Source organism: Hydractinia symbiolongicarpus, chromosome 6 (genome assembly GCF_029227915.1).
Source record: "Hydractinia symbiolongicarpus strain clone_291-10 chromosome 6, HSymV2.1, whole genome shotgun sequence".
NCBI lineage: Eukaryota > Metazoa > Cnidaria > Hydrozoa > Anthoathecata > Hydractiniidae > Hydractinia > Hydractinia symbiolongicarpus.
Window position 1 is genome coordinate 18553379 of NC_079880.1, and position 27759 is coordinate 18581137.

At 34.8% G+C, this 27759-nt stretch overlaps 1 protein-coding gene across 1 annotated transcript; it reads right to left on the bottom strand.

The window, feature by feature from the left end:
• Window positions 1-59: 59 nt before the first annotated feature.
• On the bottom strand, window positions 60-25832 carry LOC130647326 (solute carrier family 35 member F3-like). The gene is made up of 6 exons (XM_057453136.1): window positions 25626-25832; window positions 17254-17498; window positions 2831-3086; window positions 2235-2466; window positions 1332-1457; window positions 60-1219 (listed from the first exon to the last, which is right to left on the bottom strand). Exons 2-6 carry the CDS (start codon window positions 17429-17431, stop codon window positions 752-754), a joined length of 1260 nt encoding a protein of 419 aa, XP_057309119.1. The 5' UTR covers window positions 17432-17498; window positions 25626-25832; the 3' UTR covers window positions 60-751.
• Between the last annotated feature and the right edge of the window lie 1927 nt (window positions 25833-27759).

Consider the following 27759-nt stretch of genomic DNA (forward strand, 5'->3'; position numbering starts at 1 on the left):
TTAATTTAAGGTCTAAACTGTACTGCTCAAAAAAAAGTACACAAAAAGATTATTACAGCTTCTTGTGAGTTCATATATTAATTCTTTGCTGATATAAACAATTTAATACAAACGTCAACGTTCAAACGGACTAGCTTGATAAAAAGAACAGGTTATCCAGTAAATTTTTAAGAGTCCAAAAAATAGATGGTTAATAAGGGGATTAATTTTCCCGATAACAAAACTTGCAAAACATGTGACCAAAAAGTGTTGTGAAATGGCAAAAAAAAAACAGCAAAAAACTTACTCTGCTTTAATGATTAAGTTTCTCTATAAAAAATTTGAAAATTTACGTAAATTCATAGAACGAAATCAGTTTCATGAGCAAAACAAAACTTGCAAGCTCCCTAACAACAACGAATTAAACTCGTTAAAACTTCTGTAATAATTTAAATTTAACTTCATATATATTTAATTTGATAGTATAAAAATTTAAACATATAAAACATGTAGAAAATTTAAAAAAATGTCGTCATTAATAAACCGCGAAAGTCATCTTCAGTCGCGCACAGAATAAATCATTCGCTCTTTCGCGAATATGTAACATTTTTAAATTAATTTTTATTTATAAGGCGACTGAAACTTTGTGTCAACATTTCGACGGCATCTGACATACCGCTGTCAACTGTCGTGGATTGAAGGTGACTCTCGAGTTTGCAATCAAAACCTTTGCATAATTATCAATCGTGTACCTGATGTGGACACGTAACAATCACGTTTCGTCTGAATTCGCTTCAACGTGACATCCATCAACAACTTGTCCGCGACATTGCAAATTCTTCTCGTAACGGTCTAACGCGTCGCTAGATATCAACATAAACAGAAACCCGCAGAATATCAACAAGGTTGAAAAAATCTTCCAGCCTCCATAATCTTCTCCGCGGAAGATATAGTCGGCAATTGCATTGAACGGCACGCCCAGCAATGTACCAACCGATATGAACAAAGGGTAGGTGTAGGAGATACCGAAATTGACAAGATAGTTGAACAAAACACCCAAACTTGCTGTGCCCGCAAGAAAAGTCCACGGAAGATCGTCCCACACTATCATTTCCCAGTTTTGATAATCCAACAAAATGACAATCGGCCAAAGCAAAAGAATATTGACGCAACCCACCAGAGTTAGAAATAAAGCCACTTTTGATCCACTAGCATTGCCCAACACCAATTTAAAAAGCACCTGGAAAAAAAAACGACTGTAGGATGTAGCGAACTAGTGATATATCTTTCCATGTACACATAATTAAAAGGCAAAGTCTAAAGGCTAGTTTCCAATGGTAAAAAAACGTTACTTGGTAAAGCGCAGCACCAAACGCAGCCAGTACAACGAAAGCAATATATATCGCATTGGAGGCTCCGAATCCTTCGCTGTAACTCATCAGTATAATACCGCCAATGGAGAGTAGAACAGCGAGACTCTAAAATATACGAAATAGGTAGTAAAACGAGACACTAAAATATACGGGATGGAGAGTAGAACAGCGAAACACTGAAATATACGGGATGAAAAGTAGAACAGCGAAACACTGAAATATACGGGATGGAGAGTAGAACAGCGAAACACTGAAATATACGGGACGGAGAGTAGAACAGCGAAACACTGAAATATACGGGATGGAGAGTAGAACAGCGGGACACTCAAATATACGGGATGGAGAGTAGAACAGCGAAACACTCAAATATACGGGATGGAGAGTAGAACAGCGGGACACTGAAATATACGGGATGAAGAGTAGAACAGCGAAACACTGAAATATACGGGATGGAGAGTAGAACAGCGAAACACTGAAATATACGGGATGGAGAGTAGAACAGCGAGACACTAAAATGTACGGGAAGCTGTATACCGAATTCGATACAGTTCTTACCACGCATTTAGACAATAAAGTGTAAAAGCATGTGTAGTTTTTTAAAACATGTTAGTGTTAACTTATTTCAACAACATCTGAATTCCTTAGAAGATTCCTTATTCTTGATTAATTATTACGCGATTGGGCGGGCTAACGAAAGTCACAAAACAATTGTAATTAGGTAGTTACAGTTAAAACTTTGTAAAATTAGCATGCTAAAAGATAATCAAAAATGTAAGTTTGATATAATTACAATCAGTCGAATAATAACAGGCCTACAATAACATTTCGTTACCACACAGTTCATGCAACCACGCAGAATAAAAAACATAATTGGCTACTTACTCTGACTAAGTACAGCTTCTCCTTCAAGAAGAGCAGCGACAGGATGTAAACAAAACAACTTCCCGAGGAGAAGACGGCTGTTACGGTACCGGGAAATAATTTGCTCAAAGAATGAAGGTACAGATAATTGGTTAGCAACCATAACAAGCAGAAGGGAAGGATGACTTTAAACAGGTAAATGACGAGACTGTTTAAGCAAAAACCACGCGGTCCAAATATCATGGCACTCTGCCTATTAAAGAAGGAAAGTAATACAGTAAATAAAATTAATACCTGATATTACATTCAGCAAGAGGACGACACCTACAAGACGAGGGCACCACCTTAGGTATTAGATTGCTTATTTATCATAATTTAGCCATAGCAAAATAGACTCTCTTTTCCTCAAACACTCTCCATTTTAAATATATCTGGAACAAATAAATGCTGATAAGCATAAACATGTTGATAAGTGAAATGGTGTCTGAAAATTTTTGCTTTTATAAGAAAAAAATCAATTAAAACTACTGAAAGTTTTGTTTCCCCGCAAAATGAGGTAAATCTGAACTGCGAAAGTTTCTTCCGCAAACACTAAGTACACCTTTAGAAACAATTACCGGAAGAATGTCCTTAAGCGCCATGGCGACTTTTGACAGATGAGCGGTACAATAAATACAGGGTAAATGACGACCATAAAAGATGTTGAAAACCATGTTGTAAAGTAAGGTGCATTGAATGTTGCGGAGTAGGTCTGTTTACCAAACTGAGTAGCGCCTGTCCACGATACAGCTATCAATACAACAATCACCGATCCCACTATTACTTTTTGAACGGATGGAGAACAGCACGAATTTTCATCATTTTCAGGGATTGCTATGAAAGGAGAAAAAGAACATACACGTCTTCCACCACTTCACCTATGTAAACATACCAACTAGTTATTACTTTAAGTAATATACTGATATCTAGCTTTTTCTGGATAATACGCAATTTGCAATAAAATTTTTAAACTTGTCAAGCTTCACAACTGATTAAGAAATAGTTGATTGAGTATTCGTATACCGACTTTGATATTTGATAAAAAATGGCTATCGACGTTGGCACATCCCCTGCAAAGTAAAATTTTAGTGATTTTCGCCTATTTCAACAAAGAGCTAAAAAACTAAAAAATTTCCAATGTCCAATTATAGTGGTTTTGTGTATATACGCATCGTTACAAATATTGGTGTAACGGTAGCACAGTTAGAGACATAAAAAATATAATAATGAACTTATTTAAGACGAATAAAAATTGCAGCCAATACTCGTATGTAAATAATGTATATTGGTACACTGTTTCTACAGGTGGATTTTAACTGAAGACACGAGAAGCGTAGTACTGAGAACTGCTGAAAACAAAATAAGTGGGGAAAAAAGAGAACACCTCAGTCTACTCGAACATTATTTTATTATCAGAAATTCTCGCGGGAAGAAAATTTCGAGTTTTTTTCCAAAATTCACAAAATTAAATTTTCGCAAAGAAATCTCAAGCTTTTTTTGCAAAGGGCGATAATAAATTCCAAAAAACTTTGAGTTTTTGAATCGCGAAATTTAATTCCCAAGAAATGCAGAAAAGTGTGAAGTGTGAAATTAAACCCCGTGATGTTATTAAAATCGATTTAACTCGGTCAACTGCGAAAAACTATTCCGCAAATATACAAAATTTCGCGTTTATTTCAAATGGCGAAATGTCATGGGGTAGAAAATCCTGCAGATATCTTTCATTCGTACTGTAGAATAGTTTAAGGGACCGTCATCTTATTATTTACTATGAAGATGAGAATAAAACTTTTCTTTCAATAAAAAGGTTGAGTTTTAATTTGACAACAATAACAGTGGAGTGTTCATTAAACTAAATAACGGTATAGTTTATTGTACGAATTAGTTTTGAAAAATAGGTGGACGTTACGTTGTGGCAAAGACAGGTAATTTACTCAAATGATGACAATGGACGCGCATCACGTGATCTTACATTACCAAATAGGGCTAGTTGTGGCAATAACAAAGATGAGTGGAATGGAAAGATTAGGCTGGAACTGAGTTAACTGAGTATGTCAAAGATTGATTCAATAAAGAAAACGTAAAAAAGAGGATGTAAGGTAGAGAGCGTGCTGCATGCTGATAAAAATCTACTGCGTCAGGAAATTTAGTCGAGAAAACCATCTAGACACGAAGATTGAAATATTGAAGACTCCAAACATGCCAATTTTTTGACAAACTCTTATTTTATAATGACTATAAAAGATCTATATACTTTATAGATCTTTTAAAGTATTATAAAATCCTATTGTTGGTTGTGATAATTAAAAAAGAGAAGCAATGTTTAATGTTTTTAATTATTATATTTACGCAAAGGGACGATGTTAATGCAGATAAAACAAAATTGCAAAAAGCAATAACATCAACAAATTGACGGATTGAGTCAACCAGGGTCAGGATTAAAAAAGCGTCAATGGACTCTCTTTGCATCTCTTTGCATCATGCTTCTTTGCATCTGGAAGACAACCCAAAAATGCTGTATTTTTTCGTGAAACTTTTAACTGCTTATTATGCAGAAAAAAGTATTTGCACCTATTCGTCAGGTTTTGACTCCGGACAAATAAAAAAGATACAGCAAAGAAGAGTTATGACTTCAAGAAAAATAACATTGTACATTCATTTAACCCTATTTGTACCGGGAGTGCGCTGAATGAGCGCACCCTTTCTCATTTTTATGCGGCTTTTCATGAAAAATTAAGTGATCCACATGAGCTTCGCAGATTTACAATATTTTTTAGGGCGGTTAAGACCGGCAAATTTTTCTGAAAAATTTATGTTTTGCGGCCGATGTCAAAAAAGGCGCAAAAGCGAAAAATGAAATATTTCGAATTGTGTTATATTTTCAGTCTTATTGATGTTAAAGACAATTAATTCTGATATATATCAGATCTCGGTAGAGGTTAGGGGAATTAGCAAGCCACGGTTTTTTTTTGTTATGTGGTGTCATTCGTAAAGAGTGAGCCAATGACATAAATTTTTAGGATTTACGTACAGGGCACTTTGGTTACACTCATAAGCGCAAGAAATGCACACATAAATTTTGGTACTTATTACAAAAATACCACTGGGTTTGTTTACAAAAGAGAACAGCCTCGACGTTGTTTGATGTTGTTCTTACAGGTAGCTTAGCTACCCTATTTAGCTACATTAAGGATTAAACTAGCATTTATTACTTAATACTCAGTAAAATAGGTCAATTTTAAATATTAAACTTTTTCGCTATAGCTAGCTAGACTAAGTATGAAAGGACAAGGCTGAGCTTTTTAGCTGGGTTAAAAGTCATAACATAAGAGGAAAATTACATCACAGTTTTTAAAATTATATTACACATACTACAGAACACCTGCGGGAAAACTCATTGTTCATCAAGTTACCCCATATGGGTAATATGAAAGATTTCTTCATAAAAAACCTCAGAAACCTTTTCAAGTGGATTACTTTCACATTAACAAAAATTGAAAGTTTTTAAGATAAACTTTTACGACGTCTGTTTGAGTGTAGAAGTTCTTGTTAAACAGATACCATGTTTTGGTTAGAACAAGTTCGACCAAACGCAGAAAATGCGGTACTGGAATCTTCGTCTTTTCACCGAATGCAGCATCGTTTTCGATAAGGTCTATAATGATGTTTAGGGTGTCTTTTATGGGAACATTTGTGTAGAGTGATGTGACAGACGGAGTTGCCATGGGAGGCCCTGCATCATCAGTAGTCGCAGAAATATACATGCAAGCACACGAGAAAACAGCATTAGTCACATCAGACAGACGTCCAAAGGTTTGGAAAAGATTTGTTGACGACGTATTCGCCATAATCAAAAGATCGCATCTGGAAGAGTTCCATGAACACATCAACGGCCTACATCGACAAATCAAATTCGCTGTTGAGCTTGAACACGATGGAAGTATCGCTTTCCTGGACACTTTGGTCAAAAGCAAGAATGGTTCCATTTCAGTTTCAGTGTATCGTAAACCAACACACACTGACCAGTACCTTAACTTCGAATCTAACCATCAGAAATCTTGCAAAGAAAGTGTCATATCTTCATTACTGAATCGTGCCAACAGCGTAGTCAGTGACAAACAGGAGAGGAAAGAAGAAATTCGACGTGTAAGAAATGCATTAATCGCAAATGGATACAGTCATAAAGTCATCAGGCAAGTAGAAAATAAAATGAAGAGAAGATGCCATGGAGACAGCAAGGAAACATCAGAGGAATTTATCGCATCAGCATTCCTATCCTTTGTACCAGGTACCAGCGAGATCCTTCGTCGAGTTTTAAGGCAACACAAGATCAAATGCATTCTTAACTCTAAAGACACCGTAAGAAGCACTTTGTCTAAACCAAAAGACAAAATAAACCTGGAAGAACAATGTAATGTTGTTTACAAAATCCCGTGTAAAGATTGTGATGCTGTGTACATAGGCGAAACAAAAAGAAAGTTTAAGCAACGAGTACAAGAACATATGCGCGCAGTGAGAAACGGAGATGTGAAGAAAAACGAATTTGCGGACCACAGCTGGAGCAGAAGTCATCAGTTTAATTGGGATGAGAAGAAAATCATTGACAGAGAATCCAAAACAACGGCCAGGAAGATTAAAGAAACCATCAACAGTGTAGCACGTAACAAACACATAAACAGCATTTCGTATCAACTTCCTGAGATTTGGTTACCAGCCCTACAGAAGAAGTAGTTACCTACATCTAGGTCTGAAAATGTTAATTACCGTAATTAACTGCAATTATCAGCTCGTTTCTGATTGGTTAATTTTTATGAATTTTGATCCTCTGCAATTATATAAATACATGCTCAACAACATTTTACTTTGCCCGATGATGGGAGAAGGATCTCCCGAAACGTCGCCTACTAAACTGTTCAAGAAATGATAAACTTTTCACAGTAACATTACACTAAGTGTCCTCAGTGTGACGCAGTTTACCCTTTACTAAGTCTTAACCTGGACAGAGACTTTACGTCTTCCGTCTCCAAGCGAATATTACTTCTGGCTATACTTTCCCAAATTTTGTTGTTTCATAAAAGTAACCTGAAAATCTACAAAAATTTATTTATAAAAAATAGGTTTCCATTCGATAAAAGAAAACTGAACATTTGCAGAAATTTATTTATGAAATATAGGTTTCTGTTTGTCGTGACAACATATTTAACCAACATGCAATGCCTTGCATACCTAATTAGCTGTATACTGAAGTCTTGACTGTTCACTGTTATGGGAAGTCCAAATTGCTAGCAGGTAGCTATCTTTATTTAAAATGACAGAATGCCTTGAAAAATCTTTTGTGTAGCTAGCTGCATAAAAATATATTTAGCTCTTGTACTTTATCACTTAATTATTTAATAACAAATGTGCCCCTGGAGTGCTGGCATGGTATTAGCCAGGTAGCTTAAAATCACAAAATAAATTTTATCCAAATGTGACCATCCCTCATCATCAGACATCAGAAAGGCGTTTCTGTTCTTTACTTCTCATTTCGGGGTCCTCAAATTCTTGAAAATCAAATGAAAAAAAATTACTTAAGACTTCCTCTTCTTTCCCTTGCACCACTCATGGCATTTCTCAGCATGTCTTCAGTTCGAAGCCACGATTCCTTAGCTTCCAACTGCGTCTCCTTTAACAAATTTCAACGCTAGCCAATGTGATGGACAACGCCGAGGAACCCTGGGTAATTTTGAAAAAATGTGGATCTGCCTTATGATTTTCAGATTTTTGCCGCTGATATCAGCATATTTTAGCACTTGAGTGCCACACCTCCGTATATATAGGAGTTAATTATCTTTAACTAGATAAATAGGATAGATGGTATTAGAAAAGAGGGCGTTATTGCGTTTGTGACATAAATTACCCCTTTATATATTATTAGTCTAATAAAAAAATATAAAATGGGACTGAAAAAGGCTAGAATTTCATCTGAGGAAGCCATTTAAAATATATTGAGATTTATTGAAGATAACGTAGACGAAGCTAATGATAAAGAACTTGATGTTTAAGATGATTTGGAAGAATTGTGTGGTGAAATTGGTAATATTTATAGCTATATTATATATACATATATATAATCTCTCTGTGTAACTTATATGGCGCATTGGTTGCGAGAAGCAACATATGTTTCAAAATGTGTGATAATTTATTTTTAGTATTTTTGTTTGCCTCATAGATAAAGAATTAGTTGAAGAAGAGGATCATTAACATGATAACGATGACAGTGTAGGTGATGCTGACCATGATGCGTCCGAAAGTGAAGAGGAAGCCGGAGCAAACCATTTGAGGAGACATCGACATACGAAATATTGCTTAGTAAACAGTATTGCTGCCGCTACAAATTTTAGAAAATTATAACGTTTTTCCAATACCACCAGAATCAAAGTCTATCCAAAGCAATTTCAAAATAGATAATAAGAAGAAAAATGACATAATTCGCACTTTCCAGAATCAGCCACAAGCTGGTAATGTTGGTCAAAATAATCGTGCAAATGTCATTACTGGACGATAAGGCCCACAACCAAAAGCTCGTGAAACTGCATCACTCCGTTCTGCTTTTGAGCTCTACTTCACTCCTGAAATTGTGAATAACATTTTGTTGTGCACCAACAGAAAGATTAGACGCACTCTGTCCAAATTACCTGATAATTTCTTGACGCAAATAGTAGGTATTCGTACATGAAAAAACCTCTGTTGGAGAAATTTATGCATTTATTGAATTGTACCTATATCGAGGACTATACAAACTAAACTGTATATCTGCTCATAGAATATTCTCAAACCAATATGGTCCGCCAATATTCAGCGCCACTATGTCGAGAAATAGGTTTTCTTTTATATGTACAAACCTTTGTTTTGACGACAAGACAACAAGAGATGAAAGATGGAAACATGACCGTTTTGCGGCAATCTTTCAATTATGAATGCATGTCATGAAACCTTGTATCCAATGAGGACACAGATAAGTTTCAAACAATACAATCCCAACAAACCCGCCAAACACGGTGTATTAATGAAAGCCATATATGCAGCACGATATCCATATACATTCACTGCAGCTCCATATAGCGGCAAACCACAGAGAGATCCAGGAATTTATTATGTACCAGGCACTGAGGAAATAGTAAAATACATGGTAAAACAACTATTAAATGTTGTCTCGTTGGCCGGACGTAATATATATTTCGACAGATTATATACATCAATCCCGCTTGCGTTTTGGTTGTATGAAAGGGATATCATTTGTGTTGGTACAATGCAGATCAACAGGAAAGGAATTCCAATTGGAATGAAAGATTTCAAACAAAGAGAGCCACTGTCCAGTGAAGTGTAATGACAAAAAGATGGGCCGCTGTCCTTATCTTCAGATGTAGTGAAACCTTCAAACGGAAAGAAAAATGTACTCATGTTGTCAACACTAGAACCAATCCTAGGTACAACCAAGGATGATAATTGCCACAAATTGGGGTTATATAAACTATATGACTTTAAAAAGGGGGGTATTGATATTGTGGATCAGAGGATGGGGTTTCACACGATGAAGAAAAAGTATGTTTTCTTACATGTTGGATACCGCTCGAGTAAATCACTGAATAAAGGTATTGATCCGCTACAACAGTCTTTTGAATACGCCTTTCGATTAGTCATGGAATTGGTGAAACCAACCATACAAAAAAGAACTCAAAATGGTATGTTGTCCATCATAAAACAAAAAATAAATGTTGTCTTGGGTAATGCGCAATGTAATCCGGAACCGCGTGCAGCTATTGGTCCTGCATTTGCAGAAAGAAGGAAAAGGTGTACTGTTTGTCAGGCTGAGAATGCAAGAGAAAATTATTCCCAAAAGAAAAAATCTATTCCGTGTGTCAAATCACTTTGTCAATCATGTGGCAATACAACGTGTCAGGCCCATATGATACAAAAATGTATGTCGTGTTCAAAGAAATGAACGTTCTGGTTTCAGCTGATGATATGAACCTTACTGATATTAGTTTACTTCTTTTTGTTTATTTTTGTCATGTTTTATACTAATAGCAGGGTTTTGGTGTAAAAAAAACTATTTATGTCAAAAACCCTTCTTTAGGGACATTTTTTGAAAAAATTTTCCCCCTTTTTTCAGCCGCTCATGTTGATTGGGGCAGTGAGAATGTAATTTAGCTTGAAAACATCCAAAGTAGGTGTTTTTTGGTACAACATAGATACATTATGTTACTGTAAAAAAGATCAGGTTCACCGCTTTTATGCCAAAGATTTTCTTGGGGTGCGCTCAATCAGCGCGACCTGGGATTTTGACGTTTAAAAACCCCCGGTACAAATAGGGTTAAAAAGGAATGAAAGATGGCAGGCGCAGATTTTGTGTATAGTTTTTTGAAGAGAAACAAAGCGATATCATTATAAAAACCACAGGGTGTCTCGATTAACAGGAGTGTATAGTGTAAACCGTAAAAGTGTTGCGTTGTTTTTTTAACACATAAAATCTTTGCTTCAAGAACATGGGTTTCAACCACACCAAACTTATAATATAGATTATTGTGGACTTACTTACAAACCAGTGGAAGTAGTGTTAGCGGATTAGCGGATTAGCGGAAAAAGGGAAAGATTGCGTCAATTACTAGTAGAGAGAAAGGTGACAACTAAAGTTGTGTTGGTACCACTGCTAAATATGTGCCCCATCTTATGACATATAAAAGAAGGTTTTTTATGAGATATATCAAACATTTGTTTAAACCTACAAGGTGCTCTAAAGAAATAAACCTAATTGCAAAGGAAAATAGTCTTTATATAATGAGTTTGGCCCCACATACATCTCACAAACTACAGCCACTTAATTGAAGTTCAAGACACTAAATCTGCATTTAAAGCAATATGAAAGTGGACATGGGCTCATTCTGGTCGTCAAATAACAATTTTGCAGTTAGGTGAACTATTGAGGGAAGCATATGTTAAATCAGACACAATTAAGAATCCTAGATTTAAAACAAGTGGTATTTGTTCATTTAACTCTAACGTTATCTCATCAGATGAATTTATTGATAAAATCATTGAAACCAATGCAACTGATAAATATAACATAGACAGTGCAATGGTAGAAAACAAATCAAAGTTTGTGATTTTTTTGTGAAATTATCTGCATTGGAAAAATTGAAATAAAATATATCATTTAATCAATTTTGCACAACGTCAACATTGCCCGCGAAGAAAAGAAAGGGGGAAGGATTAAAGATAATTACATCGTCACCATACAAGAAACGTTTAAAAGAAGCAGCAAAAAAAAAAAAGAAAATTAAAGAGAGAAAAAAGATAATGCAAAATAAACAAGAACAAAAAACCTGGTGCTGAAATATATGTCACAGGACATATATTAAGAGCAGTTTTTTAAAAACTGAATTATATTCATCCTGTATAAACTTTCATAATAATAATAGTAATAACTAGCTGTTTCCCGTGGAAGAATCCACTGTATTCCATTTAATTTATGTAGCAGATATATGTCCATCAAAAAACAAACAATACAGCAGTGCGCATCTTACATCTGCATTATTATATAAATGACCAAAAAAATTAAGGGTTTTCAACAACTGCAGTATATATGTGACATTTAAAATCTAAATCTACTAAAATTACTGCTCTGACCATCTGACAAATGCGAAATTTATTCGGAAAGAAGTTTCCAAAAGCATTTCAACATACATCTCACCCATAAAATTTAAATCACTTAAAACGCCACATATATACAAAAAAGCTGATCAATGTCAAACACAAATCTCTCTCATTGTATATGTTAAAATCAGTTAGTTTATTGCAAACCCTGCCAAAGGTTGACACAAAATGTGAAAAGTAAACAATAAATTTTGCCTAAGTAGAAATTTTTATCTAAGGTGTTAAAAAGGGATTTGCAAGGATAAATTATAATGCAATAAAACATTATTTGATATATTGCATACGGTCCTTCCTCACCAAACTTTAGACAAAATGCCAACAAAATAACGGTGTTTAAATCTAAAATTAATGAAGTCCTTTTAGCAATTTGCATGCTGTTTTACCATCAATAAAGTAAACAAAATTTCAAATCTCACATAGTATTCTGTCACAAATTTTCATAAAATATATATATAAGTCATAATGAGTCATGTTAAACAACAGCAATCAATCTGTATATAAGTTCATTTTATGTCAATTTTTGCACCAATTTTGCAACACAAAATACAAATTCTAAATAATACTAAAATCTCTTATTTTGGTCCTTCACATACCGACGGTCTCCCACAAAAGTTTAATCAAAATGTAAAAAATGAGAGGTAACAACAAAATCAAAGTTTGCAAAATTTAATTATTTCGGTACATATACTCTAAAACAATATTTTAATCCAAAATGCCAAAGAAAAACAGTTTGCAACAAAAATCAGTTATTTCGATAATATTGCATACACTCTTTCCTCACAAAAGCACAAAATGGTTGTAGGAAGTGCTTCTGATTCAACAAAAAAAGTTTTTTTGACATATTGCATCTAGCCCTTACCCATTAAATCTTACACAAAATTTCCAAAACTATATACGATTTAGAACACATCAAATTTAAATCGAGAAGGATCAGTCATTTCGATATATTGCACGGAGTCCTTCCCAGTAAGAATTTATACAAAATATAGAAAAACAAAGCTTGCAAGGTGAAAAATTGAATTCTTCTTCTGTGTATATATATATGGTCCTTCCTCGCAAAATTAACATAAAATGTCAAAAAGGTTCAGATATAACATCTAACACAACAAAAATCAGTTCTATCAGTATATGTCATGCCATTGTCTTCCACCAAATGTTCCCCTTAAAGTTTCACAGACACAGCCTGTAAATTAAAAACAACTAAGATCAGGTATTTTGGTCTATTTCATACCATTCTGTTCCAAATAACTTATAAAATGTAAAAATTGAGTGGTAAAACAGAAATTTGCAAAATTCAATTTTTTTATATGCATGTATATTATATGCCTTCTACAACAATAAGTTAATTCAAAATGTCAAAAAGAAGAAAAAAATAGCTTACAAAGAGTATAAAATTGAAATCAATAAAGTAGCTTTTTTGGTGTATTAAATATAAGCCATATGCACAAAAGTTTACACTAAATGTAAGAAAATGGTTGTGTTTAGTAATTCTAAATTAAGAAAAGTCAGTTCTTTTAGCATGCTGATTAAGGTTTTTGCCCACAAATTCTTACATGAAAATGTCAAAACCACAATTTGAAACAAATTAAATTTACATTTTAAAAATAAGTAATTTCTGAACTTTATTTTCAGAATATTTGGAGGAAAAGAACTTCGCAAACCAAAAAAAAACCAGGAAAATGTTTAAAATTTTCAGGGTTAGCTAATAACGTTTGATGGGTTTTGTGGGAATATATATACTGGGAATCTTTAGTTTAAAGCTAGCATTAGCTAGCTACAGCAGCTAATAGCTAGCCACTTAAATATAAACTGGAGACTTAGCTAGGTATAAAGAACATGGCTACATATATATATATATTCCTAGCTAGCTAGCTAGTTGTTGGTGGTGGTTGGCTTTTTATGATGCTAGCTATAAAACATGTCTGGCAACAATAATATAATCAAAACTGAACATAAAACATGAAAAAACCTTACAGAACCTTGCTATGATTAATTTATAAAACCATGCTCTTCTTCAAATGTTTTTTTAAAGATTTATTTTGAATGAAAGAGTAGAGAATACTCAAAAAGAACAGCCATCTTTTTCGTAAACACATTTTCCGTTTTATGCTAGGAACTTCATTTAACAGTCCGTATGCTTTGTGAATATCTAATACCGTTTCATATGTAGCGATACCTATATATATATATGCTAACATAGAGTTTTTTGGCATAAGGGTATATATATATATATATCGTTATTAGCAGCGGGTTATATATTTACACCTTATGTGCGATTTCTATGAAGTACATCCCTAATCTTTTTAGTTAAATTTTAGCGTACAGCCACGTCATAAGAAAGTGACCCGTGATTTCCGTGTCGTGGACTCACAGTTTTACTCACGCAAGGGAATTAATATATAAGATAATAATGATAAGTAGAAGGAGTCAGGGAGAAAGGGAAAGTTAAAAATGATGAAAAGAAACAGAGGGAGTCACGAAAGATTACACAATACCAAACTGGTTTAGTCCTAAAGTCGGAATTACCGTGCCAGAGACCTTCACTCTAAGCACACAAGCATGGGTTTACAGGTAAGTTAATACCTTGACAGTGACCCTCCCTCTAAGCACACAAGCATGGGTTTACAGGTAAGCTAATACCGTGCCAGTGACCCTCACTATAATCACACTTGCATGGGCTTACAGGTAAGCTAATACCGTGCCAGTGACCCTCACTATAATCACACTCGCATGAGTTTACAGGTAAGCTAATACCGTGCCAGTGACCCTCACTATAATCACACTCGCATGGGTTTACAGGTAAGCTAATACCGTGCCAGTGACCCTCACTCTAACCACACAAGCATGGGTTTACAGGTAAGCTAATACCGTGCCAGTAACCCTCACTATAATCACACTCGCATGGGTTTACAGGTAAGCTAATACCGTGCCAGTGACCATCACTATAATCACTCTTGCATGGGTTTACAGGTAAGTTAATACCGTGCCAGTGGTCCTCACTCTAATCACACTAGCATGGGTTTACAGGTTAAATAACATAACAGCCAAAAAAAATGAGGCGAAATTAAAATACCGTAACATTTTCGTGCTATAAAGAATACCGTCCCAGTGACCATCTAATCACACTTGAATGTTTAAATGCAAAATAACACGATCGCGAAATTAGCATGACCCCAAAATTAAAATCCCGCAAAATTTTCCTGCCATAAAGACCGTGCCAGTTACTCTCTAATCACACATGTATAGGTTTACAGGTAAGCTAATACAGTGTCCCTAACATTAATTACACTGACATTTGTTGTTTGAAAATTTAGTGGTTTAATTTCATTAAACCACTAAATAACATTAAAGTTGCCATAAATACACTCTTTAATATCAATAAATATTCATATTTTTTGTCACAATACCACTACTAATACCCTCAATATATATTTTTATTCACTACGATCCTTTCAATATGGCAGTTGAAAATCATAAAACCAACATTTGTGTATAACTAAGGTCAGGACAGCTAGTAAACAACTAGGCGTCCTGAACTTTATCTAAAACTAACCTCGTTTTCATGCAATGTTTTGATTTTTTGCCACCACGGCTAATCATGAAAAGGCGATATTGAAATAGGTCTATTCTCCTTCAGTGCTGGGAAAAAGAAAGACAAATCAAATTAGCATCATTTGTTGAGCGGTTACTTCTAGATTTTGGCAAAGTTTAAAAAGTTGAACTACAAATTATCTCCTTTCTCCAATCTCCAGGTATTATTTCACCTGAATTCGATTCACAATCAACAAAACCAGAAGGAGTATATTTTGGGACATCTGTTAAACGTGGGTAGTTGTGTAAAGAAACAGTAGCTTTAATTATTCCTTCAATTTTTGTGGGTTTAGCTTTTATTGGTTAGCGAAATATTCTCCATTTTGCTGCAGTAATACCAAATGTATTTTCAACGATAATTATATATTCTTTCTTCAAATAATAGATTTTTACCAGGAAATATAAGGACAGACTTGATAGAGAGGAAGTTGAGTTTAGATCTAACACAGTCTAGATCAGATTGGAAGAGGGTCATTAATATACCCCGTCCAACCCATGCTAGCATGGAAAACGGACGTTAAGCCGAGAATGAAATGGTTTCATGAGCCAGGGTTTTAAAGTGAAAATGTCATCTCCAATTAAAACTGGTAGAAGTTTCGATTTCGATGATGTTGTTTTGTGTTCGGTAAGATTTAATAAATTATTTTGAAAAGCGTTGTATATTTCGCTTTTATTGAATATAGACGCATCATTAACTCTGCCATAACTTCCTATATCAAACATTGTTAAACAGTACTTGGCATCGCATATTGCCATAAGAACCATACTAAAAAACGTTTTGTAGTGCGGAACCAGAGTTAGCTGGAGCTTCTATGCATACATGTTTACCATCAATTGCCCCTACACGGTTAGGATAGTTCCATTCTTTTTCAAATTCGAAAGCAATGGTTCTCCATTCTTCGATAGTGTCTGCCGACTTTAAGTATATCGGCATCAAACTATCCCATATAGCTTGAGTAGTTTCACTTATGATATTACATACCATAAAATAACTGCGTTTGTTGGGATTCCCCTGTGGCCAAATAACGTTAAATGTTACTATTAATCGCTCAGCAGGTGTTATTGGTTCCCTACTTGGGCAAAAATTTTTTGAAAATATCTCTAACCCAAAATCTTTTTTTTGAATTTTTGAATTCAAAAATTTTGAAATTATCTCTAATTTTTGAGAATATCTCTAACCCAAAATCAATGACTTCTTCTCTTCTTTTGCTTTTGTTTTCGTCTCTTCGCGAGTATACTGATCAACAGTTTGAGCTGACAAAGAAGGATAAATCGAGTGTTCACATGTGCCATTTTTAGGATGTTTTTGTTTCGGTAACATAGTGTTGCGCAACAACTTGTTGCAGCAATGTTGCGCAACAACCGCGGAACTTTTTGGAAAATCACTTTAAACTTGTTTTCATGGTAACGAAGTTAACCCTTTTCTCCAAAATACGTCTACAACGTAAATTCAAGCAAATAAGTAAGTATTCAGCACATAAAAACTTTACTTTCAAATGTGGTAGATTGAATTCATATTCACACCAGGGTTGTTTCAAGGAAAGGATATTTTGATTCGCTGTTTGCTCCAATTTAATAACAAAATTGATTCGGAAATTGATGAAAAACAGGTCGCAAAGATGCCAAAACGGTTCGCAATGTCAAAATTTGCGAACCATTTACGTTAATTCGATCCTTGAAATACAAAATAAAGTATCTAAAAATATTAACTTACCGATAGCAGCCAGATGTTTGTCGATAAACTTTATTGCTTCATGATCAACCTCTGTGTGATGATCTGTAGTTGACCCATTACTTTTTTTGGCTTTCTTTGATGAAACAATAACTGGTTGCTCATCAATGTGAGTAATGCTACCACTGTGCAGGTGTGCTGGATCTTCAACCTGCAACATAACTGTTCAAACACTGTTGCATGACACACTGACAATCAATGGGCTTCCAATATCAGTGTTGTTTTATCTAAATAAAATAATAATAATATATAATAATAATAATATTAATAATAAACTTGTTTTTTATAAAATATGAAGGTGTAAACACACAGCAATTTTGCACTTCCATGTAAAAATACATTGATCTGAAGTTGGCTTAAAGTTGTTAAGTGTATTTCTTAAAAAATAATACTGCAATCATGCTAAAATTATTAAACAAGCAGCTTCTTCATGTAATACCACTAAATAATTTTGTTTCAAAGGAAACTGTCAACTGGTTCATTCCCTAAGAATCTAGCTCACATGCAATGCTGTTTTACCAAATGTTGCAACTGTTTTTGGGCTAAAAATAATTTGTTTCAGAGTTTTTAAGCACAATACAGCCCCTAAAATTAGCGTCGGCATTGTCGTGATTGCCGACGTAAAATGAGAAAACACCGTAGTTGCGTCGGCAAAAAAAATTGACGACATAATTTTGTTGTGAAATTTTTAAAAACAACAACTCATTTTCACCATCCACGAAGAAAAAAATTAACAAAGAATTAATTTTTATTTTGGCGGACTTTTAAGAACATGTTATCATGTATATTTCTATCGTACCTGCTCACGTATTATAACCTGGTTTCTACTACCATTTTTTTTGAAAAACAAACTTTTCAACTAATCGCATGTTATTCTTTGTAATATTAAAGCCTTTATGGTGAATTTTTACATCACATTTTCTCTGGCGTAATATGAAAACTGGCATACATTTTTCTTGAGTTCCTTATCCTAAAAGAAACCAGGTCTCCACATGGGAATTCACACGGGAATCCACACAGTATTCGGCGGGTGGTTTATTTCATTCGAAACTAAACAGATGGAATAATCTCCTGAATTCACGAAAATAAAATAAAGTAAACATGGTGAAAAAGAAAACGGTTCTTTCGTGGAATTTTCCTGAGTTAGGGTTTGAATCGGAAAATGACTCTAATGAAATTGCTAAAGTACTTTGCAAAGTTTGTAGATGTCATTATCAAAACAACAAAAATAATGAAAATTTGAAAGGAACTGTGGCAAGCAGAATCAAATAATGTTAATTGTGATATTGTTTGAGCTTCCCCCACTCATTGCGACTGAAGAATAATTACACTCGATTTTCAGTAATTTAGGTCATTATCACTAAAAGTATTCACGTTACAGAAATACCGTGGTGCCATTCGATTCGTAATAACAATAATCAAAAAATTGTATATCGTATTAAAAAGAAGTCCGGTAGTTCTCTCTCCCACACGACACAGCAGACAATAAGTCAGCTCTGCCCTCGGTTTTGTGAGGAGAGATGTTCTGCGAAGACTCTATAAATTGAGTCTCCTGTACAGTTTTGCTTCATGGTGAACTGTGCCGAGGACAAGCATTTTCGAAACATGTCACCGGCGACTTCTGCGATATACAACTTATTGAATGCCCTGACCTTCAGTTCGTAAATAGCACGTGCACAACGTACTTTCTAATGAGTTTGTCTCGAAACATATAGAAAGCCAGTTGGCAGTGAACTATTAACTTAACGAAGTACATCATCGGGAAAGTAGGTCATGGGACTTGTAGTCCATTTCCATTTGTCATCGTCTTAGAAAATCAATACATCGAATTTATGTGAGGTCTACCCCAATACAAGGTGAATGACGAAAGTTTTTGCCTGCTGAAAAATTTTACTATGAAAAAAAAAATGCTGACGCAATGCCGACGCAAATCAGTTGAAATGTATCTCACGTCGGCAGTTTTATTGCCAAAAAAAAATTCTAATTTTAAGGGCTGCAATAACAGTTCCTATATTTTCTTTTTAACGACAGCTTGAAGACTTTTTATGTGCCCTTGATGTGCCTTTCATTTTTGAAGAGATAGGTAGTGGAAAAGAATGCCCTTGTTCTTTATGTGTTTTTAACTAACATGTATACATGTTAGTTAAAGATCATCACAGCATTATTAGTGGGTAAACATAAACAAACAAAATAAACAAAGATCCAGATGGAATTTTTGAAAAAAAAAATCATAATTAAAAAGTTTAGTATATTTATGCTCCCCTTAAAGCCTTAACCAAATACTAAGATGTTTCCGTGATTATGATTTTCAGATAAATATTCCAGTAGCTATATAGCTATTTCATTCGCGGGGTCACAAGAGTTCTGTTAAAATTCTGTTAAGATTCTGGAAAGTTTAGTTAAGTTTAAGCTGTTCCAAATTCCTATTTTTATCTTTTTCACACTGCATTGCTTTTCTCCTTCATAAAAATAAGGCATATAAAGATCAAAAACGTTTTTGGTTAGACCAAACTGTTGACATGGGGGGACCCATATTGATCAAGTAATGAAAGTTATTGAAAGAGTGATTGGTAAGTTACTTAGAGAAAGAATTGATATAGATAAGATGATTCCAGGGCGTGGCACTACAGATGCAATATTTTTACGCAGACAGCTTCAGGAAAAGTATTTAGGAAAGAGAAAGAATCTCTATTTTGCCTTTGTAGACTTAGAGAAAGCTTCTAATAGAGTGCCATGTAAAATTATTTGGTGGGTATGAGATAATTAGATGTGGATGAGTGGCTAGTTACGATGGTACAGTCTATGTACAGCAATGCTAAAATGTATTTCCAGCTTCAATGATGTACAACAGTGCCTTGTTAGAGATAGTTGAGAACTTTTGTTACTTAGGTGATTTGTTGGGCAGTGAAGGGGGTGTTGGAAGAAGTGTTACTTGCAGGATAGGTTCTGCTTGGAAAAAGTTCAGAGAGTTACTTCCTTTGTTGACAGAGCAGAGTCTTGAAATTTGAGGTAAAATGTAGGTTGTATGAGGTCTGTGTAAGAAGTGTTATGTTGTACGGTAGTGAGACATGGGCAGCGAAGCAGGAAGATCTTGGCCGTTTAGAAAGGAATGATATGAGAATAGTTAGGTGGATGTGTAACACCAGTCTGAGAGACAAAAAGAGTTCAGATGAGCTAAGAAGCAGGCTAAGTATCCGTAGAATTAAAGATATTATCCAGATAAGAAGATTGAATTGGCTGGGCACTTGAAAAGAATGGAGGAGGATAATTGGGTAAGAAAGTGTAGAGACTTGATAGTTCCTGGGGCAAAGCCCAGAGGCAGACCGAGAAAGACTTGGCAGGAGGTTATAAGGACAGACTTGATACAGAGGAAGTTGAGTTTGGATCTAACACAGTCTAGATCAGATTAGAAGAGCGTCATTAATATACCCCGTCCAACCCATGCTAGCATGGAAAACGGACGTTAAGCGGAGAATAATGATGACTTCTCCACCAAGAAGAACTTAAGCTCCTACTTGGCCAAATGGGCCTTGATTCTAGGATTATTGGCATCACTGAGACTAAATTTTGCTTATCTAATTTTATTCAAAACTGTTCCCTATTAAATTACAATATGGAACACGTGCCCTGTGATTCTGAAAGAGGTGGTTCTCCTTTGTATATTTCTTCCTCTCCTAGTTACACTTGCCATGAATACCTAAGTCAACTAGCCTTTAAAGCAAAGAGCTTGAGTCTATATTTATAGAAATAACCCAAACCAAGGAGAGGAATATAGTTGTTGGATTCATCTACAGACATCCATGTATGTTGGTGGATGAATTCAATTCATTATATTTCTCTCCTCTATTGGAAGCTGTCTCTGGGGAAAACAAAATATTGGTTCTTTTAGGTGACTTTAACATAAACCTCCTTACTGCGATTCTAAAACAGTGTCAATAACTTCCTAGACATCACATCCTCTTTTTCATTACTACTTCATATATAACATATCCTACAAGGATAACAAATCTATCCAGTACTCTTATTGATAATAACTTTACCAATTGTCATAATACAAATACTGTGTCGGGCAATATTTGTACAGCAAACTCTGACCATTTACCACAATTTCTTACCTGTGAAAGAAATCCCTATGATCCTCCTCAAAAAAACTTTATAATATTCAGAGATTGGAAAAAACTAAAGCGCAAAAGTTTTGTCCAAGAGTTTAACGATACAAGCTGGAGTGAAGTTTTAAATGTGGGATCTGATGATATAAATTTCTCTTTTTGCAATTTTTTCAACAGAGTTGAGACCCTTTTGGACCAATATGCTCCAGGATTCTCATTTTGAGGTAAGTGATCGCGTACCCGCGCCCTATCACGTACCTAAATTACCTAAGGCATGTGATAAATTGCGTACAGTACAGTCTGAATGTAATCTACCACGGACGCGAAACTCGCATGAATAGTTACACAGAACAATAACATTGCGATAGCTTTTGTTTTTTTAAGAAAATAATTGCCTCGCTAATAAACAATGACCGCACATGATCAATTGTTTAATCACAATAGGTTGCAAAATCAATTTTAGCAATCTATTTTGCGCGAACTCTTTTGAAATTTTTAATTGCAGTAATATAAAAGTTTAGTTAGATGGTATTTTAAAAATTTTAAAACAAAAAGAGGTGATAGAAATGTTTTTTTAAATCGCAATTTAAAAGTTTATAAACAAAAAGCGGCGATAGAAATGTTTTTATTTGTTTCAATAAAAAAGTATGTGAAAGAATTTATTTTACGCTATTTGTTAAGAAGGAAATGTTTTAATCGAGAAATGTAGATATTGTATTTAGAATATACACCATTTGTTTTACAAAAATAAACCGTAGTTGTATTCTTTTAATAAAAAAACGCACAAGTCATTAAATAGTTGTGAACAATGCTTCTCATGTATATGTTTTTTAAATTAAACGCGCTGGAATCTTAAGTAATTAAATCAACAATACATTCTCTCGCAATGTATTATAAAAATTCGCGAAAGATTTTTATTATTTAATTACTTCACGCTAATACTTAAGGGAATAGCTTATCAATACATTTACACAATGCATCTACAGTAAAGTCTGAATGTAATCTACCGCACACACGCTAATATCACACCTTTGCGTGGAGGACGGCAGTGGTTTGTCTTTTGTTATAATTAAATCCCTTAAGGGTTTGCGAGCTTCTATTTGCGTGTTAAAAAACAACTCGCCCACAATGAAATATCGGAGCAATTATATTTCTTGTAATAGCGAGATGCATTGTTTAAACTCGCAAAATACTTAAGGGAATTTGTTATAACAAAAGACAAACAACTGCCATCCTCCAAGTAAAGGTGTTACTAGCGTGTACGCTGTAGATTACATTCAGACTGCACTGTACCTGCGTTACAGATTACATCCCATTAAAAAATAATGTGTTTTGAAATGTTTTTCGAGTTGGAAAAAGTTCTTTGCTTAACTGGTTCGCTGGCTTTAACTTTCAAATATGTATATAGCTATGCTACCATTTTTGACATGGAAACATGTTGTGTTGTCCAGTGGTACTGAAGAACAAAAAAGCCCTGGGAACAAGATACTTTAAAGAAGCCCTGGGAATGAGATGTTTTTATCGTGCTAAAAATCTCCTGAATTTTGATATGAAAAAATTGCAAAGCTATGAAGTACAAGTCCTATTGACCTACCTTCCTGTTGGTGTACTTTGTTGAGTGAATGACTTGCAATCTGTTTCCTGCTTACGAACGTAAAAAAGCCAATGGAAACTAGGATGCAAACACTCCATTTATGAACTAAAGGTCAAGGCAGCTAAAAACGCAATAGCTTAAAATTCTCGTTCCCTGATCCATCATGAACTTTTCATAAGGAAATCATACTCGTGGTACCTGCTGTATATAACGTTTTTTCAAAAGACCTGTTTTCTACCAACAAAGCAGCTTGTGTTGCATTTTTGTAGCTTCATTCATTCGAAATTGTGGATGCGCTCTAAGGTTTCGTTAATCATTGTTTAGTAATTTGGTAGTAGTTCAGTCGAAAAAATTTTAGTAATTGTTTATAAAATGGCTGCAAATATTATGAAAGGAATGAAAGTTAAATCTCTTACTTTTAAAAAGTGGGGAGTTGAAAATATTTTTGGATACAAGGAGGTTGTAGAAAATTCCATTACATTTGAAAATTTTGTTTGGTGCAAAGTTTGTGCAAATAACAAGAGCTGTGTTCTGAACCACCCTTCTATTAAGGGAGCTTCGAAAGCATCAGCTTTATCGTTTATTAATGGTACTTCCAATGTCACGAGTGATGCCGTAAGTTTTATTGATTTTAAAGTTTAAAAACATTGCTACAAAGTTTTTGAAAAAAGCTCCTGACTTTTTTTCAATGCTCCTAGATAAATCGTCATGTAAACGACAAAACTCACAAATAGCCCTTGAGTCAGAGGCATCCAAGTCCTGTATAGAATTGTGTCCAGATATTCAGACAAAACTCACAAAATAGCCCTTGAGTCAGAGGCATCCAAGCCCCGCATAGAATTGTGTCCAGATATTCAAATACCACGGGTTGGAACTACTGAAGTGCGGGTGGACACACTTACAGACAAAAATGCGAGATCTGGATATATTTGTCTGATGAATACAGTGTACAATATGGCGCTTCACCCCACGATGCCCCTTCATCATTTTAGCATGCTCATAAAAACGCAGCGTATGAACGGTGTCAAATTTATTAAAAGTAATATTCTGCAGTGCATTTGTAAAAAACATTATTTGATATTTTTAAATTAATCCCAAGATAATCACGATGGGTGTTAAGGAATTGATCGAATCATTTGACAAGGCTGTTTGTAAGAATGTTAACAACTTGCTAAATAGTTCATAAAAAAGGTCCCAAAACAAATTGCACCAATTATTGCCCTATTTCTTTATTATCTAACATTGATAAAATTTTTGAGAAGCTAATACAAACGTGTATATCAGTTTCTAACTGGGCATAAAATTATCTTTATGCAACAGTTTGGTTTTAGGAACAAATACTCCAGTGCACAGACCCTTCAAAATATCAGTCAACAATTATTGGATGCATTAGATTCTGGTGATTTTGCCTGTAGTGTTTTTATTGACCTGCTGTCGACACTGTTGATCATGAAATTCTCCTCAAAAAACTTCTCCATTACGGCATCAGAGGCAAACCACTTAATTTATTGCAATCGTATCATTCAAATCGGCAACAATTTGTATCAATAAATTGATATAACTCAACATGTCCTTCATGGTGTCCCTCAAGGTTCTGTGCTCGGTCCTCTTCTATTCCTTATCTACATAAATGATCTGCATCATGCTATAAAGTACTCTCTTGTCCATCACTTTGCCGATGACACTAATCAAATATGCTTCAACAATTTGTTAAAGTCACTTTCCAAGAGAATCAACATTGATCTCAAACTCTTAACACAATTGCTCAATGCAAACAAAATTTCCTTAAATGCAAGTAAAAACGAATATACCTTGTTTAGGCACAAACTTTGTATGCCACTGGTATTGCATCTTCTTGTATTATTTTTGTACTGACGGTTGGTCACAAAGATGGATTTGTATGGCGCCGTAGATTAGTGGTTATAGCTCTCGTATTCTGTGCGGGAGACCGGGGTTCGATTCCTCTTGACAGCAATTTAACATGGGCGAGTGAATGTTACCATAGCCCCGGGTTAACCCAAGCCATGTGAGGGAAATTGGGAACATGGCACACTGTGTGGGCCGTTGGATGTTGCCGGGAGTTGTCTAGTAGAGCGCGGGCTTATTAACTCCTTTCTCTTCTAGCGCCTTCTTCCCAACTAGCGTCTGCATGGTTTGTTACAAGGAATTGCATTTCGGGAATGTTCCAGGCGAGCTCGGGAAAGTGTGGGTAGTTTCGGGGGACAACCGCCAATTTTATTCAAGAAGTCGCCTGAACTCGCCCGTATATTTGCGAGCGTTTGCGGCTTATCGGCATCCTCTTCTACTAGCTCTAGCTACTAGCTCTAGAGCTACCAGCTCTAGCTACTAGCTTTAGCTACTAGCTACTAGCTACTAACTCTAGCTACTAGCTCTAGCTACTACTAGCTACTAACTCTAGCTACTAGCTCTAGCTCTAGCTACTAGCTACTAGCTACTAACTACTAGCTCTAGCTACTAGCTACTAACTCTAGCTACTAGCTACTAGCTCTAGCTACTAGCTCTAGCTACTAGCTACTAACTACTAGCTACTAGCTCTAGCTACTAGCTCTAGATCTAGCTAGCTAGAACCACGTTAAACGTTGTAACGTCAATAATTAATTGTAAACTAATATTGAAATTAAAACAATTACCCTCTGGTCTTCTTGTCTTGTCTTGTGACTACCCAAATCAGCACAGGCAGGACATGCTTTGGACGCGATTTGAAATCCGTAAAATCCGAGAATCAAAATCGAAATTCGGTAAACACAATTCAAAACCAGGGCTGAAATACCCTGGACACCTTTTATCTGCGATTGCAAAAGACTGAAATCAAATCATTCCGCACATCTTGTGCACACTCATCCCTATCTCTTTACGTTAGAAAACTCAAAGCTTTCAATATCTAAAAATCCCTTTTTACACATTCTTTTTTTATTGCCTAAAATGATCCACAACTTCGGTGTGTTATATTAATTATATAAGCTTTTTGCAAAAATCAGCCTTTCGCACCCGCCTGTGATTACATCAGTAGGTTTAAGTATGGTAAGGTCGCTACGAGAAATACACTCGTGATTGACTGCATATTCTTTAGCCTTTTCCACACCCAAGCAACTATAAATGGCGATGATAATAGAGTTTAAATAAAAGCAATTTGTTTTCCAACATGTGGTGCATATTCCATACTAACCTTTGAATCGATGGAGAGCGTGTGAAAAAGTTATAACCCGAATAAAGTAATAACCATGCAGGTCTTGCGAAACCTGCCGGCGAATCATTTTAGTCTGTTAGCCAGTTTGCTAGGCGATAATTGAAATCAGAAAAAGCAGGAATAGTAATGATCAATCGCAGTAGTTTTTGTTGATGTTGAGTGTTATATGTCTTTTCATGTGTTATATGTCCTTTCAAGAATGGTCTATATTACCACGCCATTAGTTCATATACTTCTCCACGTGATCTCTTGTATGCTTAAGGTGATTCAGACAAAGGAGAACATCTTTTGTCAGTAAAACCGTTTAAGAATTGTTTCAGCTTAAAAGGTTAAAGCTGTAAACTTTAGATTTGAAGTTTTAAATGAATGGCATGTAATCCTTTTCAATAAAAAATATTTTAATATTTAAACATACAAGAAAAATTTAATTACCGTCATTAGCCTTTTAGTAAAACAAATCTTTTTAATCAAAACCAGGAAATAGCTTTTATACACAGCCTTTAAAAGGGTTAATACCCTGTAATAGCGCTTATAAAAATTTCCTCAGAGAGAATGAATGCTAAAGAATGACAAAACTTGAATATACAGTAGAACAACTGCGCGATGATGATAAGACGCGAGGAATATCTTAAAAGTACAGCATTTGTGTGGACATTGCAGGATACACATTTTTTTGAAGTTATATGTTATGTTGTTGTGTAGCTGCGGTAACACAAAAGTTAATTTTCTCGATCTTTAAAAGTAACTAACTTTACCAGTTGGTTGCTTTTACAGTTATTTTCTTTGATACTACATGCTTACATAGCCTCTTTCGTTCTGGGTTTGTGACAACGAAGCACGTAGAACAGATCTTGTTTACATTCCTGTATCAGAAGGCGTTTCCTTCATAATCATTATTTGTGCGTTTCTTTTATATTCATTAGTGGTGCGTTTCTTTCATATTTATTAGGGGTGCGTTTCTTTCATATCTAATTGTGGTCAGGTATTTACGCTGCATGTATTTTAGACATGAATCAGAAATTTTTTTATGTGATTGCACAAAACTGTGACATGAAATTATAGGCTACAAACTGTAAGAAATGGGGTGTCAAAATCGTTTTTGACGAATTAACTATCTAGTAGAATGCGGACTTAACAATTACAGTTTAAAGTCGACGTGGTAAAAGCAACGCGACGTGGTAAAAGCAACGGATGCAAATGACGCATATGATAGCTTTCTGAAAATTTTTTTGGAAAGTTATGATGCGGCATTTCCAGAAGAAATTAAGTTTATTAAGACCAAAACATTCTTTAATCCCTGGATGACTAGGGGCCTCCAAAAATCTTCCCGAAGAAAACAAAAACTATATGAAAAGTATTTAAGAAAGAAAACCTACAGGAATGTATAAAAAACTGTATAAAAATTATAAAAACCTTTTTTAATTGATAAAAAAGCGTGCTAAGAATTTTTACTTCAATGAACAAATTAATAAATACAAACATAATGCAAGAAAAACATGGAATATCATCAAGAAAGTGATTGGTAAAATGAAAATTAGAAGTAATAATTTTCCTTCAAAACTTGTAAACGACGAAAA

Excerpts from the sequence above, each read along its gene's own strand:
- LOC130647326 (XM_057453136.1), bottom strand. The coding sequence starts at position 17,431 with ATGTTGCAGGTTGAAGATCCAGCACACCTGCACAGTGGTAGCATTACT. Across the intron at positions 3,087-17,253 it reads CAAACATCTGGCTGCTATCG|CAATCCCTGAAAATGATGAA; the intron begins GTAAGTTAATAT and ends CTCCTTTCATAG. Across the intron at positions 1,220-1,331 it reads TTGGTGCTGCGCTTTACCAA|GTGCTTTTTAAATTGGTGTT; the intron begins GTAACGTTTTTT and ends TTTTTTTTCCAG.